At 43.2% G+C, this 26,306-nt stretch overlaps 1 protein-coding gene across 1 annotated transcript in view; it reads right to left on the reverse strand.

Moving 5' to 3' along the window:
* GPC6 (glypican 6) overlaps positions 1-12,199 on the reverse strand; it is a 1,140,547-nt gene extending 1,128,348 nt beyond the window's left edge. Inside the window, exon 1 of the mRNA XM_045010084.1 lies at positions 11,484-12,199. Within this exon, the coding sequence (XP_044866019.1) occupies positions 11,484-11,643 (160 nt within the window). The 5' untranslated portion in view covers positions 11,644-12,199. The remainder of the gene's footprint in view (positions 1-11,483) is intronic.
* Between the last annotated feature and the right edge of the window lie 14,107 nt (positions 12,200-26,306).

The raw sequence follows: 26,306 nt of genomic DNA on the forward strand, positions 1-26,306 counted from the left end.
AGACCAATGAAAAAAACGGTCCCTAGTTTCCTTCCCATGATCGCCAGTGCAGGTTCTTATATTGGTACCTATCACCAAGGTATCTGACTCTGTCCAGCCCTTTTCACAGCCCCCCCAGCAAAAGCCTGGGGGAATAGGTGACTTTTATAGCATATCCTGAAGATCACCAAGGCAGAAACAAATTCCAAAAACAAGGATACCACACAAGAATGCCTGCTGGCAGACCCTTCTAAATTATACCAAATATAGCTCCAGCCCATGGCAACTTCCACTGTACCACCACAAAGGGAAAGTGGCAGTCTATCAGATTGCCAGGATGTAAATCATTTACAGCTTTTTAGGTTAAAAAACACTCCCTGGAAACTAATTGGTAGCCATCACAGATCACCAGTATGTACAACACACATGAGGATAATATGTGGGACTTTACAATAACTGCAAGGTTCAGTTTGCAATGGGGTTCCTTACAATTTCATTTTGAACGCATACTGCGAAGCAGAAGCTACCTTCATTTCAAGCCTATCAAGTGAAGAAATCATGATAGAAATACATTAATATCTCTTCCAGGTTAAGTCACTAGGGAGCATCACTGCACTCTGGTTAACTGGGAAAAAATAACAAAATCCATAGGTATTAGAACCTAGTCGGAGCAACAGCATGAATGGAAAGAAGTTCTGCTCCCTCTCCCTTACCCTCATCCAACCCCTTAACCAGCCTTGCAGCAGTTCTTCAGTGTTCCCTTTCTCCAGCCCTCTACACAGCACTCAGCAATGGGAGAGGGGAAGATATATTTTAAGAGGGTGATTGTACAATGAACATTTTCCCAGGAGTTGATGGGAAGGAGAAGCACTCCTGCCCCTCTAGCCCCCACAATGTGCACAAGACTGTCCCCTCATCCCAACATCAGCACCTTTTCCACAATACACCTACACGCAGTCCTAACCCTTCCACCTGAACCATCCCACTGGTCCCCTCCTCTAACGCAGCTACTGCATCCAAAATATTGTGAGAGTTCCTTCCTGGGATTCCAATGCCACCATCTTTTACAGCCACAAAGACTGTCCCAACAACACACCATGGATGAATTTTGGATCCAGGGCACAAAAAGATTGTTTTGAATCCAAATCTAGCAACATTAAGTATTAATGTTTTATCAAACTTCTGATGAGAATAATATTGTCATAATGCTCCTGAAATAAATATGAATTGCTCAGTTAGAAGAAAATTGTGAGTGGTATACAACATATTATAAAATACTTTCAAATCCACTCGTCACCTTGAAGCTCAACCTAATTTCTACACTATTTTTCATTTTGGAGAATATAAACTAAAAAATGTATTTAAATGACAAAATCAAAGGGAAATGATTATCTGGTTGTTACAGAAGTTACTTATAGTCCAGGATTTTATATTAACTACTTTTCAGATAATAAATCTACACATTCGGAAAATAATGGTTTGAAGGATTTGGAGCTGGTCTGTAATAATTTATTAATTATTATTCTGTTATGTTTGCTTGATTGTTGTAAGGATGTTTCCTGTGTGTTCATATGTAGAGTTAATTCAGTAACAGGATTGTCATGAAATGTGCAGCAGATCCTGATATGCATGGTCCTTAAGTGTTTGCTGGGCACTGTAACAGATATGTACTTTGAAATCCTACCTCCAACATCCAGTTGAGCTTTCCAAACTGATTTTGGGGAGCAGATCCAAATCCAGGTAAAGAACTTCAAAGACTTTGCTTGGATTTAAAGAATCACACTCCCTCAATGTGGGAGGCAGGATTTTGAGCTAAGGAGAACTCAGAGCCTTCAAATGTGGCAGGCCTAACATAGACCCCCCGTCAAGAAGATGATTAGATTTTAGGTAAGATAGACATGTGTGCTTACCTCTTATTGTTTTAATAATCTTTTTCTCTTATGTTATGCTTTGTTGCTACTGCTAATATTTTTTTTTAAATGGTTTAAGAAGGCTGTTTCGGGTCACTGTATTCACCACTAGCTACAGACTCCAAAAAGAAAGAAGGTACTGGGTCCATTAGTAGGCATGGTTGGAACTCAGAGTACAAGAACCTATGACCTGGCCTATGAGTCCAAGAATCACAAGATTTCACTCCAGAAAAGGTGAGGGCACGAGGCCGGATACCTGCTGGGATTCACTTAGAGACACCTGGAAAAGGGTCAGAAGGGCAGCGAGCTCGGTAACTATGACCAATGGTATTGCCATATACAGTCTGAATTCTGGCCCAATGTTACAGCAGACAGGAGATATACATTCAAATGGATCTCTAGCTTCTGAGTTGGAGGATATACCTTAACTGATTACGCCTCAGGTTTGAAATACCTAGATTCCCTGGAACTGTAGGCACTGACAGGATTGACTCAGCCTTTCAGTTTTCTGATGCAGATAAACTGAGTTCTAGACCATTTATTAATGCATGTGATGGAACCAAAAATATAGAGATCCTGTCTGCTCTGTAAATATCCATCTTAGTAGTGTGCCATTGTTTTTGTTTTCTGCCTTTCCATCCCAGAAATGGCTGCAATTCACTGGTGCTTTGTATATATGGTTTGTATATTGCTTTGGGATCACTCAGGATGACAGGCATGATTACATATATAAAATTTTATTACACTAACCACATCTTACCAAAGAAACAGTAATATCCCTATAAGGCACCTGTAAAAAATAGTCAAGATTTTAATTCATTTCAGAAGACTTGTCCTGCTATTTTAAACTCAACAGGTCACTGAACAGGTCCTAGGCTCCATTGTTAGTACAGTGTCTGTAAAAATGTTTCTTTCAGAGTGGAAAAAAAACCTAGTTCTCAGTGTTCAGTATCTTTTACATCTGCTGCTCAGCTGGAAACACTGTTAAAAGGCCATTAGAACTTTAAGGTAACAGACCTTGCAGGCTATGAAAGCCATAGAGCAATTTGCTGTTTGTGTTAGGAGTATCAGCCTTAGCCACTTCCTTTTCATGGGCTGAAAACAGCTTCTGTCATGAGCCGTGAAAATCAATTCCACAATAACTGGGCTAAAATGTAGCTTGAGGTATTCTCTCTATAGGCTGAAGTTACACAGTAGAGCCTCCTTCTGGGCACATGCGGTACCTACAGCAGATTAACAGGGAATGTTTCCCAAAGGCTCTAAGAAGCAAGTTCAGGTACTATTAATAACTTTCTAACTTAGCGCACAGGAGACAGGGTCTGTGATGTGTAGTATAAAGTCTGAATTACTACTATGAGTGTAGTTAGCAGAAGGAGTTAACGCTGACCAGGGTAGGATCCGTAATATTCTTGGTTTTGGTTGCCTCTATTGTGTTTAGAATTACAGTAATTGCCTAGAATGCTCTTTCTTCCAAATAACAGTATTTCAAAATCTTTCAAGGAAATAAAGCACTATTTTACTTTGCTTGAAGTAAAAGGTCATGTTAGTGAAAACAAACTGCACTTCAGAGGGCTGGTGGTCTTTAACAACAGTTTTACTCTATTACCAAGGGCTAAAAAGAGATTCAGTTTTCTTAGAAATAACTCTTGGGTTTTCTGGTGTGCTTGAAGGAACTCTGTAGCATTAAACTGCGAAGGAAATTAACTTTAATTCCATCGGCTTAAAGTCTTACATATAGAAAACTATAAATTAAAAAAAAAATCTTACCATGTATATGTTTTGCTACCATCTGCAGTACATTTTCAATTCCTTGGGCATCTTCTAATGTATTCACCAGTTTAGCACAGCTATCCTGCTCTTAAACACTAGCCTTGACATGCCATGCTTAGGAGTATGTGTAGACATATATTTTGAAACTGCTAAAATAATTATGCTTGATAGTACAAACGGTCACTATTCTAAGCTGAACGTTCCTTTTCCAGAGAGATAGGACCATTAACCAGGTATGAAGGGTATCACAAAGTCATAGTTCATTGAAAATGTAATTTCATTTTGCTGGTAATATGAGTGCAGATACTTTGGCAATGTAATGGAGTTTTAAGTACCAAGCCTCTTATTTCAACTGGAAACATTAACATAATTATACATTTTTACTTTACTAAGCAGAAAGAAAGATTAGTATGCATAGTTTTCTAACATATATCATGCAGAATAAACCAGTGATCTCTAAGTGATATGGCAAGATCCTCAAGTCATTCAAACGAAATAGCAGGTGGTAATTTTTAAGACAAATTATCTAGAAAAGCTTTTATTGTTGATCACTTGTTATAAGATTTGCAATTTGCAAGTAACAGTACATTCAGCTGAAACTGACCTTTTATGAGAGCCAAGTCGTAATATTAATGAAATGCATATATTCTTTATTGCAGTCATATAAAAAGAATGGCCTGAGCTTTTAACACAGTGCATGACCACTTTGGTGTCTGACCACTACCAAGTCTCTGAACAGTATAAGATACCATATGATGAAATAAGTACTAAAGTAGCAGTAAAACAGTTTAACACATTAGCACTTAGTAATGTAAGAGTACTGTAGCTTTATATGTGTTCTTCAATTGTAAATCTGAATGTAAACAGAAAGTAAAAAATAACTACAGTACAATAGTACAAGGTACTGAGGTTCAGTGTTACACTAATTATTATAGCATTGCTACTGACATCTTCATTTTAAATCCCTCTTTTCAGGATTTAGAATTCCACCATAAAAATCATGCTCTGGAACTCCAGAAGTTGGGATTTAAAGTTTAAGTTCTCAGTCCGAAAGCAATTTTTATGAGTTAAATGAAACAAACAAACGTAAACACAATTTTGGCCTGTTTAAAGGATGGTTTAAAAAATTAATACAGATGGTGACTTGGCTTAGACATTTCTGGGAATTTTTTTCTCAAATGCCCTGATCCTGCAGTTACATAAGTGTTTGACATTATGAGCACAAGTACATAAGAACATAAAAATGGTCATATTGGTCCATCTAGTCCAGTATTCTGTCTTCCAACAGTGGCCAATGCCAGGTGCTTCAGAGGTAATGAACAGAACAGGCAATCATCAAGTGAGTAATACCACTCAGTTCAATGGGATTGCTTATGTATGCAACATGAAGCATGTACATATGTGACTGCAAGATCATGTCCTAAAAGGGCTTTGGCTCTGATCATGAGAATACTTATGCACATGCTTATCAGTATGTAGTGAGTAGTCTCACCGATTTCATTCTGTACTACTTGGTAATTAGTTCTCTTTAAAAAAAGCAATTATATAGTTATCCAACAAGCATTCAGAACTATTCCATTTTTCTGGGTACTGTATATAACAGGGATCTGCAACCTTTGGCAGACGGCTCGCCAGGGTAGCATCCTGGGGGGCCGGGTCGGTTTGTTTACCTGCCGCGTCTGCAGGTTTGGCCGATTGCGGCTCTCACATCCCTCGGCCCGCACCACTTCCCACAGCCCCCATTGGCCTGGAGCGGTGAACCGCGGCCAGTGGGAGCCGCGATCAGCTGAACCTGCAAACGCAGCAGGTAAACAAACTGGCCCGGCCCGCCAGGGTGCTTACCCTGGCGAGCTGCATGCCAAAGGTTGCCGATCCCTGGTATATAATATCTTCTCGCTATTTGTCAATGTAAAAACAATATGGAATAGTTGACAGAATGACACTCAGGGTACACCTACACTATGATAAAATAGTGGCACAGCTGCTGCTGGCCCAGGTCAGCAGACTAGGAGTGCAAGGCTATAAAATTGCAGTGTAGACAAACAGGCTTGGGCTGGAACCTAGATTCTTGGACCTTTGTGCCTCATGGAATCTCAGAGCCCGAGCTCCAGCCTCAGTATCTATATTTCAATTTTATAGCCGCACAGCCACAGGTCTTTTATTGCAGAGTATACCTCAGGGTATGTCTACACTGCAGTGTAAGCCCACGGTTAGTAGAACTCAAGTTAACACATCCAGGTTTGTGCATCCTCGGGCTTGAGCATCTACATTCATTTGTAACCCCATGTTAGAAATAATTGAACCCTAGATCTGAGCCTGGGTCTCCAGTGTCTACACTGTATTATGCGGGATCAAGTCCAACTATCTGTATCCCAGACTTCCTACCCCCTCCTAAAATGTGGCTGCTCTGGCCCTTTGTTCATGGTACAGTGTGGGAAAACTTGACTGTCTACCAAGCTTGACTGGCCAGAAGACAAAGAAAGTCAGCCCATGGGATTGAGAGATACTTTTAGTGGACCCCCAGAGCACAAGTCCAGTGGGGCTCCCTCAATACTGCAAAGCAATAGGGCTTGCCCTGGGTCCTGACTTGACTCAGGCTTGGACTCTCCACCACCGTGGGGTCCTGGGACCCTGGGTGCAAGCCTGGGTTATCATGATTTGTGTGTAGATGGAAGCGAGGTTAGGCTTCAGCCTGAGTTTGAACCCTGGGTTTGCACTGCCATGTAGACATAACCTAAGGACTCAATTAATGGTTGACCTGTGGCCAGTTCACACAGGATCTGTTGGCATTAAGTGGCTGTAAAGCTGCCATAATAGTTCCTCCATTGGGTATTTCCAGCTGCTGCAGAGTCAGAATAGCAGGCACTACCCATCCCCTAAAGAAGCCCCCACAGCAGGTAATCAGCTGGGGGATTACCAAAGTGGGAAGGTGTGACAACAGCATTATTTTATGTCCTGGCTATTGGAATGGTTCATAGGGATCATGAGCCAGACACAAGTTAGGGCAGCCCACAAGGCTATTCTAACTTGCACCAGGGCTAAACCAGACAATGGCAGCCCTAGCACAGGGGCAGTGCAAAGATCACATAAAATCCCATCCCCACTTCAGCCTTTGCACTGAGCACATTTCAAGGATGCATTAATCTCTAAGAGCCCAATATTGATTTCACAAAATTACAACAGTGTAACTGCACTGATTTCAGTCATTACTTCTGATTTGTACTGTTCAGAGATCTGAAGCAGGTCCTTAGCCTTTTTCAATCTCCCTTTGTGTCCAGTTAACAGACACTCTGCTCACAGAGTTCCCATTGACTTCAATGGAGATGGCAGTAGAACTTATAACTAAATAATAAGTTGCGTGACACTAGTTTGACCACCAGGCTTTTCCAGTGGTCTTCTGGCAACCAGTCATTGCATTCTAAGGATAAGTAAGGAGGAGGAAACACTAAGAAAAAAGCTTTTTGGGTGCTTCTGACACAAATGAATATCTCAATTACATGAATGATTATGCAGTAGTTTTAATTATTGTTTTAGAGCCTACAAGAAGCTGGAGTTGTTTGTTTTGTTTTGGGTGGTGAAGGGGCTTTTTTCCCCTTTAATCAAGTGCTCCCTATCTTGCCATTGTGAAGACACTTTGTCAAAGTTAACTTTAGAAGACTCTTGACCTTCAAAATAAAGGGCTTGATTCTGCTCTCACTAATTTCACTGTAGTGCTTCTTGGTTGACTGAATCTTACCCTGCTCTTCATTTCCACAGGAGAACAGACTTACAGACTTTTGAAGTAATATTTAGAACTCCAAACCTTTCAATAATTTTTCCAAGGAACATTGTAATTACTCAGTTATTCAAGATTTACTCCAAAACAGACATCCTGATCTCTTTGGTAAACAATCTGTATTTCAAATGTTGCTATAAAATACTTCATTGTTTAAGTAAACAAGGGAACTGAACAAAGAGGTTTAAATAAGACTAAGGATCTCATTTAAATAGAAAAAGCATAATTCAGACACTGCCTTGGCTTTTAAATTGTGGAGCATTTTATTCTGAACAGTGTGAGTTAAGGACATGCTCCAACTTTAACTTTGAACTTTCAGTTTTCATTGCCTTAAGTCAGATGCTTAAAGTTATTGAAATCGTGGTTTGAATTTAACAAGTATTGTTGACAGATTTTTTTACTATGACATTTCACTTTAATATAAAATATCTTAAAGGGTCAGATTCTGATATTCTTACATACACAGACAATAATACCATCCTCCACAAGAAGCCTGAAGAAGTGTACTCGGTACAAGCAATAATTTTATTGTATTCGTGACACCATCATTTAAATAGAGAAAGTCGCTATCCTTTCAATATTTTTACACAACGTTTATTTTGTGACACTCTGATGCAATGTTCTCATCGCATCTATGAGAGATGGAATTCATTCACTAGCAGTTTTACAAGAGAACAGGTTTTACTGTGGTATCCTTGAGTAGATTCTGAAGCTGTCACCTGTGCCAGGGATATCGATGTCTGGAAGAAAATCTGTATCAATATTATATGTATTGCAATATTGCTTTCTGTGATAACACATGAGTAAGGATTCTTCCACCAAGACACTCCCAGCCAAAGTTTTTTTCCACTGGAGCTTTGCCGCAAGACCAGTATTTGGCCCTAAGTGCTTGAAAATACCTCTCCGTGCAATACTCCAAAGTAGTTTGCAGCACTGGAATTCAATGAACAACATCCCCAAAAACCCAGGATATTTAGGGTTTTAGGGTCAGTCCCTACATTTGATAGGTACTACACAAGTTGCATTGAACTTTAGCACTAACATAGGAGCCTACAATATAATTGCAAATAAATATGCTCATTATAATCATATTATCATTTACTTTAACACATATTTCATTTGCATCAATATACTGTACAGAAAAACAGTCTTACAGTGCATATGTAACACTAGAAATATTGTGAAAAAAACATATTTTCCCCAAAACTTTTTAAAATAATAAGAGAAGTACTGGTGTGAACAGAGCTTATCTAAAAAGTCTTGGCTTTGGGGGGGGGAAAGGGGGAGGCAGGTTTCCTACAAGAAGCAAAGCCCAATAACACTGGTGTATTAATGTTAATGTATGTATATAAGGTGTGCTGGTATTCAACAAATTTTGTTTTGCAAGTAATTTTAACTTGGGTTCCTCCATGTCTGGTACCTATCTTATTTACACAAGCTTAGCATATTTTTTCAACACCTTGCATTAATACATGTGCTCAAATAGTACAATGTAGAAAAGGTAGCTTCTTAAAAAACAAAAGTAAAAGTGTAACTATATTAAACTCCAAAAACACAAATAAAACTATGCATCATTTACTTTTCAATCATATTATCAAATGATCAACATCGAATTCCTTTGAAAATAAAGCATTTACTCAAATATATGAAATCTGATGCACCTTGACACACTAATGCTGCAATAGATTGTTTCACTAACCAGCAATTATAGTTCATGTAAGTCAAAAAAGGACCAGAAAGGAAAATAAATCAAACAAGCGAACCAAGCACCATAAAATCCTTATGTTGGCTGTGGTAATTAAATGCTTATAATAATTAGATCTAATGACAAATAGACAGCATTCCATTTAACAACAGGGTAGCCTTCCCAAGCAATTATTACAAAAGCACTCAGCAGCATGTGCAAAATAGCATACTGCTAAACACATTACCTAAACACAATATAATCACAGTCTCCCCAACAATCAAGTATACCACAGTCTACAAGTAAGCTGCTTAAAAGTATCCATCTCACCCAGATTCAAAGCAGTTAAACATTAAGGAAAGCCAACTGCATTTTAAAGTTAGGATGCTTACGAAAAATAACATATACAGCTGCATCAATTTTGTATTCCACAAGCATAAAAGAGCAGATGATAAGAGAAATCTTGGCTTTAACTATGATTATTTATGAATATTTGACTAGCAACCAATCATTAGGTCTCAATACTTACTAATAGAAACCTATAAGCTCAATTGACACTTAAGTAAGATATTTTAAACACTGCATGGCCACTTTTAATTGATTTAAAAAATAAAAGAGTGGAGAAGAAACTAACACTTCTGGGTGAGCTGAAAACAAGAACTATCTACTCAAAGCCATTAAAAGTTTGTAATTCACTAAGATTTTTAAAACAAGACAGGACATAAACTGACCTGTCACTGTCAATCTGAGGGAAGAAAATTACTGTAAGTGAAGGGAAAGCATGACTGAGAAATTCAGAGGGCATGTGGCTCACAGGAGAGCTCTCATATAATTGATTAGCAATTCGAGAAGAAATCCAAAAGGGGCACAGAAAGCAGAGCAAGAGCTTGAGCCAGAGGAAGAGAGGTCTCTAAATTGTCACAAGCATAGGCCCCTCACTCTCCAGTCCCTGTCCAAAATTTGTCAATGGGCCAGATCCTCAGCTGGTGTGCCTCTTAATTATGGCTCCAGGGAACTCAGTAGAGCTATGTTCATTTACACCTGGGGATCTGGAGGACCATTATGTATCGATATTGTGGAACAGCACTCCTGTTCTATGGATTGGCATGTTTAAGGTCTTTAGATGTTTGCACCACACGGTTTACATCATGATGATAAAGAGCCAGATAATAAACAGTAAGCAGCACTGGCACTATTTAATCCGAAGATAGAAAAATTCGCTGCTTCCAACTTTTAAAAAAGCGAGGAAACAAACCACGGAGTGCCCAATTCACGGCGCAAACAGGAGAATCAAGCAGCAAAGTGTTAGGAGTTCGCAAAGCGGATTCCTCTCCGGAGGGCTTGGGCAGCCCGAGTCCGTGCATTTCCGAGTCATCCCCCTGCCTCTCTTTTGCTCTACTCTCCGATTGCCAAAAGATTCTCTTTCCCGGGCACGTTTTTATTCAGTCAGTGCAGGAGATGCAATGAATATATGGTTGGAGCTAAAAGCAGGCAAATAAACTGGGGGGGGGGATCCCTGTTTTAGAAAGAAGGGTTGAAATGAACCTGCTGTAACAATGTTCCAGAACAGCAGGGGAACCCTCCCCAGCAGCTGCTGCTGCTGCCCGGGTTCCCCTCCTTTTCTTGGCTGGGAGTGGAGGAATCTGGTGGTTGGGGATGATTTCAGTGCTCGCTCGTGGGAGTCTGTGCCGAGACTCGACTAACCGGAGTCATGTTTATAATGAGAAGAGCCGCTTTCGCTGTGCTTGTAAATTCTGCCGCACATAAAAGCCAAATGTATGTGCAGATCCCGTCTAGGGAACCAGAAACTGATCCAAACTGCAGGCAGAGGCAGTGGGGAGAACCCCATCCCCGCGCTGCCCCTACTGGCAAAGGGCAAGCTTGTCTCCCCGCAGGAACCGGCGGTGGAGGCTGGACCCACCATCAGGACGGGCTCTCTGGCTTTAATAACCCAGCAGCAACTCTGCGAAGTTTCCAAAGGCCACCAGTGTAATCGCTGCTGGGGCGCGGAGCGCTCGCTCACTGCCAGACCCTGCCACTCCTCTGGCGCGCGCTTTCCCGGCGGGTCCCGTCCCTGTCAGGCTGTCCCGAGGGGGGAGACAGACCAAATTCCCTGTGTACACACAATGAGGCAATTCATGTCCCCGGCTCCCGACCCCAGCCGCCCAGCGTGCAGGCCTGTGAGAAAAGCTGCCCCCTGCTCCCGGGTAAGGAGCCGGGGGTGCAAGGGAGAGCCCAGGCAAAAGTGAACAACATTTCAACTAATCCAGAAGGAGAAACTGGTGGGATGCTGTAACCACACGCAGCCACATTTCCTCGCCACATCCTCCCCCTCCATCCCATCCCGCCCACCCGTGGTCCTTACCTGCTATCTCCTGAAAGGGTACATTGACCAGGCTGAAGCCTTTGGCACTATACGCCTGCCGCACCTCACTGCAGCTCCGAGCCTTCACGTCAGCCCCGGCCGAAAGTGACAGCAGCAGCCCGGTTAAAGCCACCAGCGGAGCCGCGATCCGCGAAGACATGGTGCAAAATGCAAATCCAGCTCAATAAATCCCGGGGAACGGTCCCAGCTTCACCCGCCGCGAGCAGAGCCGAGGAGCCTCCAGGGTGAGGAGCAGACGGGGTCCCCCAGCGGAGGGGGAGCGAGGAGCCCCCCGGCTTGCTGAGGCAAACTTTTATAAGCCGAAGGGGAGATGTGCGCACACACTAGCGGTGTCAGGAGCAGCAGCGGCCGCCCCCCGCCCGCTTCTTCTTTCCCACTTCGAACAACCCCCCGCTACACGCACAGGTCTGGCTGGCGGCCGCGGATCGGAGTCCCGAGACAGGGGCAGCAAAATCCTGGAGCCACTGAGCGGTGCCTGCCGGTATGAGGCTGGCGAGCCCTCACTCCCAGTCTGCCCGCGTGGGGATGGACTGGAGAATGCACAAGTGTGTGTGTGTGTGCGTGTGCGTGTGTGCGCGCGCGCGCCTCTGGTGGTGTTACTCTGGGTGGGTGAGAGTGCATATAAGGTTGTATTTACGGGATCCAGGGGAACCTCTGCTTCACACACGCGGACGGAGCCTGCAGGAGCAGCCTCCTGAAGTAGGAAGGGAGAAATCCTGGAGACAGACACAGTGATTGAGGGAAAGAGACACACACAGAGAGAGAAACGTGCTACACATTGCATAGGCGCAATACAGAAGCAGAGCGGAAAGGAAAACCTGGAGTGGATCTCCGGGCACAGGAGACGGGAAGGAAAAGGACACCATATAATAAACCCACAGGTTTCAGAGTAGCAGCACGAAAGCTCATGCTAAAATAAATTTGTTAGTCTTTAAGGTGCCACAAGTACTCCTGTTCTCAATAAACCCACAGTTTACCACAGCTAACTAACCCCAGGATTGCAAATCACCAACCAGTTAGGTGTTTTTAAAATGACACGAGAGCTAATATATAACATATTATTATTGGGCCCAAATTCATCCCTGGCATAAGTCTTGACTTCTGTGGATTTACATGGGTTGAATATGGCCCAAAGGTTAAATTCACATTAGTCTAACCTTTAAAAATACCTGGTACTCAACGCAGGCTTGAGGTAAGTGAATGCAACTCCATTATCTTCAAAAGTACTGGAGCCATTTACACTAGATCTGTATTTGGTTATATATCAGAGCCAAGGGGTGGAGCAAGGCGGGACCAAGAAAGAGCCAGGAAATCATTTTCTAAGGGCAATAGAAGGGGGAAAAAAACCTACTCCAAGTGCTTAGACTTAGTTAGTAGGGTGGGAAAAGAGAGCCACCAATCCAAGGAACTCAACCCCAGGACTTGGCATGAGAGCACCACAATGCCTCCCTAACACAGGAGTAGCCACAGTAGACCCAGGGGGAATCCCCTGCCAGGCCAATCCAATCTCTGGGCCAGGGAAGGAAGGAAAAGCACCCTCATTAAATGTATTATAGTATTTTATAGCAGTAATCCAAAACACAAGAATGCTATTTCAGTATTTAGTATGATTACTATGAAACAGCAACTGCCAAACTTTATTAGTTCATGTACCACTGCCATAAGGAAACATTGTGAAGTCAATTGGTAGAACATCACGCCCACGTACCACCAGTGGTGGTACACATCCCACAGTTTGGGAACCCATGCTATAGAATACTGTAGTATTTTATCAAGAGCACTTCCACCACCACACAAACCTCCAAGCTAGGGAGAGGGGAAGACAGAGCCACCTGCCTTTAGCCCACCCTGAGGCCCTGCAGAGGTGGGGAGAGGACTGTGCTTTGACAACACACCACTTCACACAGAAATAGGAAACCCCCTGCTCAGCTGAGCTAAACAGTGTTAAAGATAGCCTATTGTAGACAAGATAGTGTAACAAGTATAAACTAACACCTTCCAAATCCTAGCCTAGACAAGTCCTATATGTATTATGGAAAGAGTCTGATGGGTCTCAAAAGCCACAGTTTAGTCAAAGGACAAAGGCAAAAGGCATGAGGAAGTCACAAATATTACAACACCCTTTCCTCAACCCAACCAAATTCCCTTCCTGATTGCTCTACGGGATGGTCAAACTGCCCACAACATACCAAACAGGATATGGTCCCCCTCAATCTAATAGCCGTGAATCCTTCTTCAACCCACAGAAAAATGATTTGAACCAAATGTAAAAATACAAAGGAGAAAATCGCAGTAAAATTGTTTAAAATGCAGAGGTCATGGAAGAGCACTACATACAGTTTCAGTGACAGCTTGACTCAGGCATACTCCTAACTAAGCATAGGTAATGTTATAACATGGATCACTGCTAATAATAATGAGTATGCAAAGCAGCTACAAGTCCAAGTTCACCATGATCTTGTTTTCTTTCAAATATTGTTAACAGCAAACAAAATCTGTTCATTTGACAAACTGCTTTCAATATTTTGTTTTTAATTCAACTTTTTTTTCTGCTGTTGTATCACACATGATTTTTTTAAGTTTGTTTCTAATTTTTTTCTATATCAAAATGGGTTAAAATCAATTCATATCACATTTTAATAAAAATGTAAATGTAAAACAGAGAAACAGTCAGTTTTCATTTCCGGTGCCACATAAACTCTCCTCCCATGTGGCCAAGCTAATTTTATGATGTGCAAAAAGAGAGGCCTGGGGCCACTAAACAATAAGTAGAAAACAAACTATTGAAATGCTGCTTCATTTGCTGAGTACCATTCATCTTGAGCTCTGAACATCTCAGGGGCCCAGTTGGAAAAATAATGTGACAATGAATTTAAAATTGTATCATAATCCATGTGCACAAGAGGGCAGAGTTAAGGTTGTGCAGGGAATCTTCACCTTATCATTTCCTGACTTTTTTGTGTTTCACTTTACAATCCTAAGGAAAACTAGCATAAAAAAAGACATGTGAATGTCATGCATGTTCTGATTTGAGATCTCTGGACACTCAGGATACTCTCACTGTATTCAGAGTGGGTTAATGCACCCTTCATCTGGGCAGTCAACCTTTTCCGAGATTCCTTTTCTTTACATAACAATGCTGCAAACAAAGGGCTAGCAGTTGATGTCCAGACTCAGTCTTCTGAAGTCATGTGGTGTTTAAATGAACTGCTTTGGGGCAACAGCCTCCCCCCAGGTGAGAAGCCCAGTTGTTGATAAGGGAATAGTGTATTTAAGCACTGAGATTCCAAGAGTGTCTAAGAGACCTGCTTCTTGGGTCAAGGGTCAATGATGTTTTAGTTGAGATTTTTGTAGTAGTGGATTGTCTGTATGTTGTTTGTGGCCTCCCCATTCAAGGAAACTGTACACTCTATGTACAAACAAATTACACTCAGAATAAATTCCAAATCTTGGTCACCAACTTCTGCTCCATGGGACGCTGACCTGTAAGGCCCAGAAATCAGCTATGGCTCAGCAAAGGGGCAACATTATTTTAAATGGAATTTCATAATTAATTTGATGAGTCCACTGACTAATCTCTGATGAATTTCCAAAAAAAGCAATTATATACCAGGTAATATGAACAGGGTCTGCCAATCTAGGTTTTGATATTGTGCCATCATCCTGCTACCTCAGCACATCATAAATTTATCGAAGTGAATGCATGAGCTCTCCCTCCCTCCCACCTCACCTCATCTTGTAGGAAAAGAGGGGGTTTTCTGGGAGGGGAGGAGGCTGTGTGTTTTCTTTTTACTGTATGATTATTGAAAGAACACTAGAGAAAAGACATTAGTTTTTCATTTCTGCAAGGTTCATTGTCATCCTGTTCTCTCCCAGAAGCAAGTTCAATGGCTATAGCACAGCTGCAGAGAAAACTCTATTTCCTGTGTACATGTATTTCTCTTTTAGTTGACACTTCCATTTTTCCAGTGGGTTGTAACTGCTGTGGGGCCATGGTGACCACGCAGGAAGAAGTTCCCCAGTGTAACATCATAGAAATTTATACACATTGCAGAATCAGGCCCAAGAAAACAGACCTAGAAGACAGCAACATCTACAGTATAACTTACTACACCAAGGTTTCATTTCCTCTGTAGAAATTTTCAGAGGTAGAGGGTGAAAGTCACTCCTATAACTGAAGACTTCATATGCTCTTACAGAGTGAAAGATTTATTTAGATTTATTTATAGGATACTGGGGTGAGTGGGAAAGGGGTTTTAAAACTGGGAACTGGTGATACAATGTTAAATATAAGCCATAGTAGTTGTTTTTAAATTAATCAAAACCTTCAGTTCATTTTATGAAACTCTGAGAAAATATTCTGGAGACTTACTGTGACACTCTCTGGAGTGGCTCACAACTATGAGTGCCAATCTCAGATCAGACTGTCAGAAAAGAGAGCAGACACCCCAAACTGGTGATGTACTCTAGAATTAGATTTCACCAAGTCAGTAACAAGTGTGAACTCTTGGATCATTATATTAGTCTTGCCATGGAGTCACAGACAGTCCCCTTAGGCTCTCTAGCCCCTCTTGGCACTCAGACAACTGGACTTAGTGATAAACCAAAAATCATACCATTTCAGGTTACTCCCAACCCCAAAGGGTCAGTTATTTACCCCTAGGTCAATTGGCACTCTGAATCTTACCAAAGACAACTCTGGCAGCCAATTCTTTAGTAAACTAACTAAAGGTTTATTAGCTAAAAAAATAAATGAGAGTTACTGAAAGGTTAAAGCAGGTAAAATACATTAACAGGCGTGTCTAAGTTTGCAAGTCCAAAATGATAGTAGAAATGTAGTAATATGCTAGTTTTCCATAAGTCTCTCAGGGTTACCCAAAATAACTTTGGGGATCTCTGTCTTGCATCTGGAATGCTTCCCTGTGAGTGTCCAAATTGTTCAGAGATACAGGATTGGTCCCCGTATCCATTCTTATAGCTCCTTTCCAGGGAAAGCCATCTGGCAAGTGTTTGCATTCAGAGCATGGGCTTCTCTTTTGTTGACTAAATGCAGCCTGGGTGTGTGAATTTCCATTGTTGAACACAATGACCCATGCTCTGAAGTTAGCAACCTTCTTCATTTACATTTCCAAGGCTCCAATCACATTTGATGGGTAAACGTAATTACAGGGATATACGCAATGCGAATTGTAATACAACAACCTTTCATTAGTTTTCATGAAGTTTACACATCAAGTAAATTCTCATCATAATACTAATACACACCGTTGATCTACAGTTAATTAAGTACAGAGATATAAATAATGTAATGCTATAGCAATCAACAGGTTATAGATAAGTGAAGACAATACCATTTAATACACAAGTGAATTAGTCTATGAATACCAGTACACTCAACATTTCTTTGATATTCACACACAAGTGAATTGGCCTATGGTTCTACCTGCTGGCCTGCCAGCATCACACTTACAACTCTGAATTTTAAATATCATGGCAGCTGAATGGATAAGCGAAAGTGCCCAGGTGCTGCTGAGTTGTCCAGTGACAATGCTAAGACAGAGTGAGAACAACTTGCAGCAATGAACCATAGACGCTGTTTGAAATTGTACTGCCTAAGAAATCAGCCTGGAAGCAAGCAAAGTATTCATAACAAAATTGAAGGCTTTTTTGTATTTCATATGAACTCACATACAACAGTTTTCATTGAAATTGTTGCTAAGGTAGGTACATTTTATGAACAAAATTAATACCAATTCCTTTTCTACTGAAAAAAAGACCAGATTTCAAAGGGCAATTTTTTTGTTGACTTTTACATTAAAAATAATAATTTTGCTAATTTTTTGAAACAATTTAGAAATTTCTTGAAAAATGCACTAATATTATCAAAAAAATGTGCTCCCAGGTACAATCCCACTGAAGGCCAATACATTTTAAAATGTTGAACAATTTGGGCAAAATTCCACAAAAAAATCTATTTTCAAATTCACAAAGATCTTTGTATGACTAATGAATGTTGAAGATACCATAATACAAAAATATCAGGTGCTCTTATTTTTTATTTGTGTGACATCTACCTTCTAGATACCTAGCTCCCTGTTCAGACAGGTACTAGGAAATAAATGTGATGTTATACAGGATCTCTCTGAGTACTGCACGAGGATCAGTTTTCCTTATAAATACAAACATTGGTATGCTTTCTGGAATGTACACGATTAGGAATATGCTGTACTGTATATAATCTGGTGTGATATAAAATCTTCTTTACATTTCTTTTCCAAGCAAAGATGATTACTGCAAAGATTCCTAAAAGCAGCTAAGTGCTTTGTTTTATCCCTCTTATTTTCCTCCACTACCTTACTGACTCCACCATTTTAAAAGCCTGGACAATTAAAAAAACAATCAAGCTTTAAAGAATTTTCCAGATATAAAGCAGTAAAGGAAAAGTGTTAATTAACCTCCAAACACAGGGTATATGGTAGCATATTCAGAGTCAAAAGGCAAGTCATTTTTCCACATAAATATACACATAGGAACCAGAAACAGAACTCTGGGGGAAATCATAGCATTATTACAGAGCTGAAAAGTTCCGTGTGCCATACATTATCAGTGGAGAAATGTTGAGGATGGGCAATGCAAGATTGAAAAGAGTGTCTATTCAGGATAATTTATGTTTACATCTTTCTCTTAAATTTCATTAAATCTTCATTCTTTGTGACAATTATAAAGGGTTAAGTACATAGTACACAACTATCCAAAATGTGGACACTAGTTGTATAGGAAAATACTTTCTAAAATAAGTAATAAAATCTATGAATGCAAGGCCTACATTTTTAAAATTATAATAGCCTAGCAATGTGTTTAAAAGTATATGTTTTTTCTTTGAGAAAGATCATCAAAGGACTTAATGTATTTTGCAAATTACTGCTATAATGATTCCATTTACAGAGAATGTAATTTGCTAGTCTATTTTCATAATGAATGGGAGCCAAATGAATCACACAGGCTTCAGGAGAAATATGGGACACCTTACAAATGAGCTGGAATATTATGATAATACTTTGGATTATATTGTGAAGTGGATTTTCTTGGCATGCTCACCTTGTCAATTTTTTTATCAAACATTTATGTTTTCATTATCTTTATAGGTGCCATCAACCCTCTGAGAATACAGGAAAGGTCTTTGAGCCAAGGAGAGCCTGGAGGAGGCTGTCAGCCACCCATCCCATATACATCTGCCCGAAGGTTATAGGAGCACTGGAGCCTGTTAAGAGAGGAAGGCTAGAGTAAGCAGGGAACCTCTGATGGGGAGTCAAGGGAGATGCTTCTGTGGAATATATAGCCATCATTCTGTTTTCTTTGCATTGTGCAAGTGTCTGTCTGGTGGGAATTGGGCTGGATGTGGGCTGGATTCAAGATGGAAGATTTAAAAGAGAAAGAGGTCATTCTGCTTTTTTTTTCCCAGTGGAGACTTTATATATATTCTTTGTTGTTTTCTTTAATTTAAAATAAAGATGAACAAAGATGGAAAGCATGCTTATCTCTTTGAGTATGGAATAACGTGTTAGTTCTTTTAGTGGTCTGACTACAATGAACCTGAACCTCCAATGTGGTTCTCTGCCAGTCTCACGCAAACTGAACAGCAGAGATCAGTTCACAACCTGCAGGTTTATTAGAGATTTATGTACCAAGTTTTTCTTATATCTCCCACTGAGAAAGAGGTACATACCATTTCCACACCAGACCAGACCATTGGTCAATCAAATCCAGTATCCTGCTTCTAGAAGTATCCTCTGTTTCATGCTTCAAAGGAAGGCAAAATCCCTTCATGCTGTATTTGGCTTATTATTCAAATCTGTTCCATGGGAGGAAAATTCCTTCTTGACCTCAGTAGGTAATCAGTTTATGCCTGGAATCAGGAAGATTCATATCCCTTGAAACATTTTAATAGAGAATAGAATAACTGAAAAGTTTATTACTACTCTTATAACATCCTTAATTCTTTATTGAAGTTTGCTAAATTGTTTGTCTCTATGGTCCTATTACATTCTACAGGTTTTCCTGCACAAAAAGTCTACTCTCTAAAGGAGGGCACTGCAGGCAGTCTCTCTTCTTCCTGACCATCTCCCTTCAATTGTTCAACTGGATTACTACCTGATATGGCCTTAAGCCTTCCAAATATCCAGACAGCCACAAGAATTCTAGAGAATTCATGGGATTTGGGCACTGGGTCCCTCATTTCTTCCCTAAAAGTTCGGGGTTCAGAAGAAATTCTGTAAGATTCTGCTTGCAGTGTTCACCCCCATCTTCTGCTGGACCCGCTTCCTGTGGGTTTTGCCATGGAAAGGAGTGTTTCCCGCCAAAGGATATCTTTTTCTCAGATAATGCTGTCAAATTAGTGACATTTGCTTTACCCTTACTAAAGTGTGCTGATCTGTCCCCATTACATTGTACACACTGGCTATTTTTTTACTTTAGTGTCAGCTAGCTTCCCTTGTACTGATCTGAGGTTTAGCAGTCTATAATTCCCAGCATTACCTTTAGCTCTTTTATTAAAGGTAAGAATCGCATTCACCACCTTCCAATCCTCAGATACAGTTGTTGGCTTTCAAGGAAAAACTGTATATTTTGCTAGCCGCTTATCTACTGCATTCTTTATTTCCAAACTCAGGCCTGGTCTACACTAGGACTTTAAATTGAATTTAGCAGCGTTAATTCGAACTAACCGCTCAACCGTCCACACCAGGAAGCCATTTAATTCGAACTAGAGGGCTCTTTAGTTCGAATTCGGTACTCCACCCCGACAGGTGAAGTAACGCTAAATTCGACATGGCTAGCTCGAATTAGGCTAGGTGTGGATGCAAATCGAACTTAGTAGCTCCGGGAGCTATCCCACAGTGCACCACTCTGTTGACGCTCTGGACAGCAGTCCGAGCTTGGATTTTCTGACCAGCCACACAGGAAATGACCCGGGAAAATTTGAATTCCTTTTCCTGTCTGGGCACTTTGAATCTGACGTCCTGGCTGGACATCGGGGCGAGCTCCGCAGCACCTGCAACGACGCAGAGCTCTCCAGCAGAGGAGTCCGGCCAATCCAAGAATAGAAAGAGGTCCCCAGCATGGACAGACCGGGAAGTCCTGGATCTGATCGGTGTGTGGGGCGAGGAGTCTGTGCTGTCGGAGCTGCGCTCCAACAAGCGGAATGCAAAGACCTTCGAGAAGGTCTCCAAAGCAATGATAGAGAAAGGATACAGCCGGGATGCAATGCAGTGCCGCGTGAAAATCAAGGACCTGAGACAAGGCTACCAAAAAGTCAGAGCGGCAAACGGACGCTCCAGAGCCCAGCCCCGGACATGCTGCTTCTACGAGGCACTGCATGCCATTCTAGGTGGGTCTGCCACCACTGCCCCACCAGTGACCGTGGACTCAGTGTTCCTATCAGTGGATGGCATAGTGAACCTGGACAGTTCCTCCTCGATGTTCGCCGATGGGGAAGATGAGGAAGGGTCTGTGGAGGACGGCGCAGGCGACAGCGAACACAATACCGCTTTCCCTGACAGCCAGGATCTCTTCATCACTCTCACAGAGATCCCCTACCAACCCTCCCCGGCCGTTAACCCGGACTCTGAATCAGGGGAAGGATCAGGCGGTAAGTGCTATAAACATGTAAACATTTATTTTTTATAAAACAGGTATAAAAAATAGAAATACTATATATAAAATTTTCAATGAAAAACTATATGAAAAGTAGGTCCACACATATAGGGATTGAACAATAATCCTCCAGGGACAATTCAACAAAGGTATCATAGAGGTCCTCGAAAAGCCTCCGCAGGAGGTTCCTGGGGAGAGGTGCCTTGTTGGGTGCTCCGTGGAAGCACACTCTTCCGCGCCAGGACATCCTTATGTACATGGGAATCATCGCCTCCACAAGCATGGCCGCATATGGTCCTGGTCTCTGCAGGGCTTCCCTTAGCATCCGCTCTTTGTGACTCCGAGGGACCCGCCTCAGGGTGATCTCGTTCATGAAATGCTGCATCTAATTAGGGCAATTAGTGTATTGTTACTGTTGTGAATGGTTGACTTTTACTTTGCATAACAATGACCCTCACTTAACAGCCACGTGTTGTAGGCCACATAGGAAAAGCATACATTGATCTTTCCCGTGCACTGGCGGGAGTGGCTGGAAAAGGGTCAGAGTATATGATTTCCAGATTGCCTTTAGCGGGAGGGCACAGCTATCCATTAACTGATAAGCAGAATGTACTGTAAAGCTTACCAGGACTGTCTGCTAGACGGATTCAGCTGTCTCTCCCCACTTGTCCGCTCTCCTGTGCAATGCCGCAGCCAATGAGAGCGTATTCCGAAATCTCGAACTTGTCCTGAGATCTCGTGAGACTTGTTGCCCTGTATGGTCTTGTTCAGAGAAACTGACTAGACTGTGTTCACTGTTCGCAAACATGTATCTGTTCAAGGAAATCACTTACTTTTCCCATCACACAGCTTCGGCTCTTTCCCGGACTGCCCCGGCATCCCCCTCGCAGAGGCTGGCGCAGATTAGGAGGCGAAAGAAAAAGACTAGGGACGAGATGTTCGCAGAACTGATGGCCTGCTCCAGAGCCGAGGCGGCAGAGCAGAGACAGTGGAGGGAGACCCTATGTCAACAGCATCGCACACACATCGAACGGGAGGATAGGTGGCGGCAGGAAGACCAGCAGGCGACTCAAACGCTGCTTGGGCTAATGAGGGAGCAAACGGACACGCTCCGGCGCCTTGTTGATGTTCTGCAGGACCGCAGGCAGGAGGACAGAGCCCCCCTGCAGTGTATCTGCAACCGCCCTCCCCCGCCAAGAAGTCCTGCCCCCCCCTCACCCAAAAGTACAAGACGGAGGGGCGGTAGGGGCCGTGAGAACTGTCACTGCACCACTGCATAGCGCTAATGTACCACACACCTCTCACGCTATAAATTTGTAGAAGTGCTTCCCTTACAGGCTCACCCAGTCCCAAATCCAAGTTTCATCCCCCCACTGTGTATTAGATTATTAAAAGCTGTTTGCTGTTATTCACTGTTTCGGTCACGTCTTTCGTGTCAGAGGATTTTTTTGTGTATGGGGGGGAGGGGATTTATAATTGCACGGTATAGCCTACATTACCAGGGTACAGACTTGGGGGCATGATCAACTGCAGGGCACACACACACTGCAGTCAGTAGGCACCAGGGTCACTCTGTGTGGTGTATGCTGCCCCGGGTCATTCTGTGATGTGTATGCTTGTCCAGGGTCCTAGCGTCTGCCACCCCCTTAATGTTAAGGCACGCTGCCCTTACCATGCACTTCCACCGTAGCAACGAGCCTCTCCGCTGCCCTGAGCCCCAACAAGAGCCCTCATCCACGGACAGATACTCACCCTTCCCCCACACCCCTCACCCCTTCCTACACCCAAACCCGCAGCCCACTGCCGTCATCCAAACCCCTATCCAAAGAAGGAACCACTCGCCCCTTCCTGCAAACCCACCCCTTCCTGCAAACCCTCCCCTTCATGCACAACCACTTGCAACCGTCCCCCACCCCAGAGACCTATGTAGGAGCAGGAGGATGTCATTCCTCTATGGAACAAGCGGTCTGTACATCAGTGCACACCGTGCCCAGCACAGTATGCGTCCATGTTTCAACACCTGAACAGAAATGCAAAGTAAAACAAAGATTTATTAATAATGAGTGTTACAATTAATTTGCTTTAAAACGTGCTTTGGAAGTGGGGGAAACTTGGAGAACGGGGTATGTAACCGCAGATCGAAATCGACACATACAGACACAGGCCCAGGGTCAGTTTCTCTTGAAAGCAAGTGGAGAGTCATAGGTTACCCTGCTCTCCGAGGAAACTTGCTTTCAAAGCCTCCCGGATACACAGCACTTCCCGCTGGGATATTCTCTCGGCACGGGTGTCTGGCTGAGCGTAAACTGCAGCCAGGCGATTTGCCTCAACCTCCCATCCGGACAAAAAGGTCTCGCCCTTGCTCTCACAGAGATTGTGTAGCACACAGCAAGCAGCAATAACTACGGGGATATTCTTTTTGCTGATGTCCGAGCGAGTCAGTAAGCTCCGCCATCTCCCCTTGAGACGTCCGAAAGCACACTCCACCACCATTCTGCACTTGCTCAGCCGGTAGTTGAAGAGTTCCTTCTCTCTGTCCAAGGCGCCTGTATAGGGCTTCATGAGCCAGGGCATTAGCGTGTAGGCTGGGTCCCTGAGGATCACTGTAGGCATCTGCACATCCCCAACCGTTATTTTGTGGTCCGGGAAGAAAGTACCTGCCTGGAGGCGTTTAAACAGACCAGAGTTCCTGAACACACGCGCGTCATGAACCTTGCCCGCCCACCCAACGAAGATGTTGGTAAAACGTCCCCTATGGTCTACCAGTGCTTGCAGCACCATTGAAAAGTAGCCCTTTCGGTTAATGTACTCGCTGGCCTGGTGGGCTGGTGCCAGGATAGGGATGTGAGTCCCATCTATAGCCCCACCGCAGTTTGGGAATCCCATCGCGGCGAAGCCATCTATGATGTCCTGGACGTTTCCGAGAGTCACTACCTTTGAGAGAAGTTGCTCAACGATTGCGTGGGCTACTTCAATCACAGCAACCCCCACGGTAGATTTGCCCACGCCAAAGTGGTTCGCTACTGACTGGTAGCTGTCTGGCATTGCAAGTTTCCAGAGGGCTATGGCCACTCGCTTCTGCACACTCAGGGATGCTCGCATCCGGGTGTCCTGGCGCTTCAGGGCAGGGGACAGCAAGTCACAGAGTTCAAGGAAAGTGCCCTTACGCATCCTGAAGTTTCGCAGCCACTGTGATTCATCCCAGACCTGCAGCACTATGCGGTCCCACCAGTTCGTGCTTGTTTCCCGGGCCCAGAATCGCCGTTCCACACCATGAACTTGACCCATTGCCACCATGATCTCCACGGCGCGGCGTACCCTGCTTTGTGAGAGGTCTGCGCCACTCTGTGAATTCCTGTCCTCACCGCGCTGCCGGAGCCTCCTCGCCCGATTTCTCAGCAGCTGACTGTGGAAGAGGTGGACGATAAGGTGCGAGGAGTTGACAACGGCCATAAGTGCAGCGATGATCGCAGCGGGCTCCATGCTCGCAGTGCTGTGGCGTACGCGCTGTAACTGACAAGAGAAGGGCGCGAACAGATTTCCCGCCGGAGCTTTCAGGGAGGGAGGGCGTGATTGACGGTTCAATGACAACAGTTACCCAAAAGCACCCTCGACACATTTTTCCCCCAGGAGGCATTGGGAGCTCTACCCAGCATTCCAATGGGCAGCGGGGACTGCGGGAACTGTGGGATAGCTTCCCACAGTGCACCGCTTCCAAAGTCGACGCCAGCCCCGTTACTGTGGACTCAGAAATTCGAATTAGTGTATTTACTGTGGATACACAAATTCGACTTCATAAGGTCGAAATAGTCCTGTAGTGTAGACAAGGCCTCAGAAGTCCTGGGTGAATGCCAGTTGGTCCTAGGGATTTATTCAATTCTCTTTTTCCTTTCGGATCCCTCCAAAACAAAAACAAAACAAAACAAAACAAAGGTTTGGAGTGTCTCCCTTTGATATGTTTATCTCCAGAGAACAGTAACATTAGGGTACTTATTTCACTGCACCTCTTTTTCTGTGATGGTAAGGGGCAAGAATATTAAAAACCACAAGGAAGAGAAATTCCAGAAGGTCACTTTCAGGCCAGCAGAAGGAGAGTAGTTGCAAGGAAGAGTGGGGCCTGACTAGACTAGATACAAGGGAATTAGTGATGCACAAGTCCATGGGACATGCACAAGTCCATGGGTCCAGATCTAATGCATCCGAGGGTGCTGAGGGAATTGGCTGATGTGATTGCAGCGCCATTGGCCATTATCTTTGAAAACTCATGGCGATAGGGGGAGGTCCCGGATGACTGGAAAAAGGCAAATATAGTGCCCATCTTTAAAAAAGGGAAAAAGGAGAATCTGGGGAACTATAGACCAATCAGCCTCACCTCAGTCCCTGGAAAAATCATGGAGCAGGTCCTCAAGGAAACCATTTTGAAGCACTTGGAGGAGAGGAAGGTGATCAGGAACAGTCAACTTGGATTCACCCAGGACAAGTCATGCCTGACCAACCTGATTGCCTTCTATGATGAGATAACTGGCTCTGTGGATATGGGGAAAGCATTGGACGTGATATATCTTGACTTTAGCAAAGCTTTTGATACAGTCTCCCACAATATTCTTGCCAACAAGTTAAAAAAGTACGGATTGGATGAATGGACTATAAGGTGGATAGAAAACTGGCTAGATTGTTGGGCTCAACGGGTAGTGATCAACAGCTTGATATCTATTTGGCAGCCGGTATCAAGCAGAGTGCCTCGGGGGTCAGTTCTGGGGCCAGTTTTGTTCAACATCTTTATTAACAATCTGGATGATGGGATGGATTGCACCCTCAGCAAGTTTGCAGATGACACTAAAATGGGGGAAGAGGTAGATATGTTGGCAGGTAGGGATAGGGTACAGAGGGTCCTAGACAAATTGGAGGATTGGGCCAAAAGAAATCTGATGAGGTTCAGCAAGGACAAGTGCAGAGTCCTGCACTTAGGACTGAAGAATCCCATGCACTGCTACAGGCTTAGGACCGACTGACTAAGCAGCAGTTGTGCAGAAAAGGACCTGGGATTACACTGGATGAGAAGCTGAATATGAGTCAGCAGTGTGCCCTTGTTTCCAAGAAGGCTAACAGCATATTAGGCTGCATTAGTAGGAGCATTGCCAGCAAATCGAG

The sequence above is a fragment of the Mauremys mutica genome, chromosome 1, assembly GCF_020497125.1.
Source record: "Mauremys mutica isolate MM-2020 ecotype Southern chromosome 1, ASM2049712v1, whole genome shotgun sequence".
NCBI classification, from domain to species: domain Eukaryota; kingdom Metazoa; phylum Chordata; order Testudines; family Geoemydidae; genus Mauremys; species Mauremys mutica.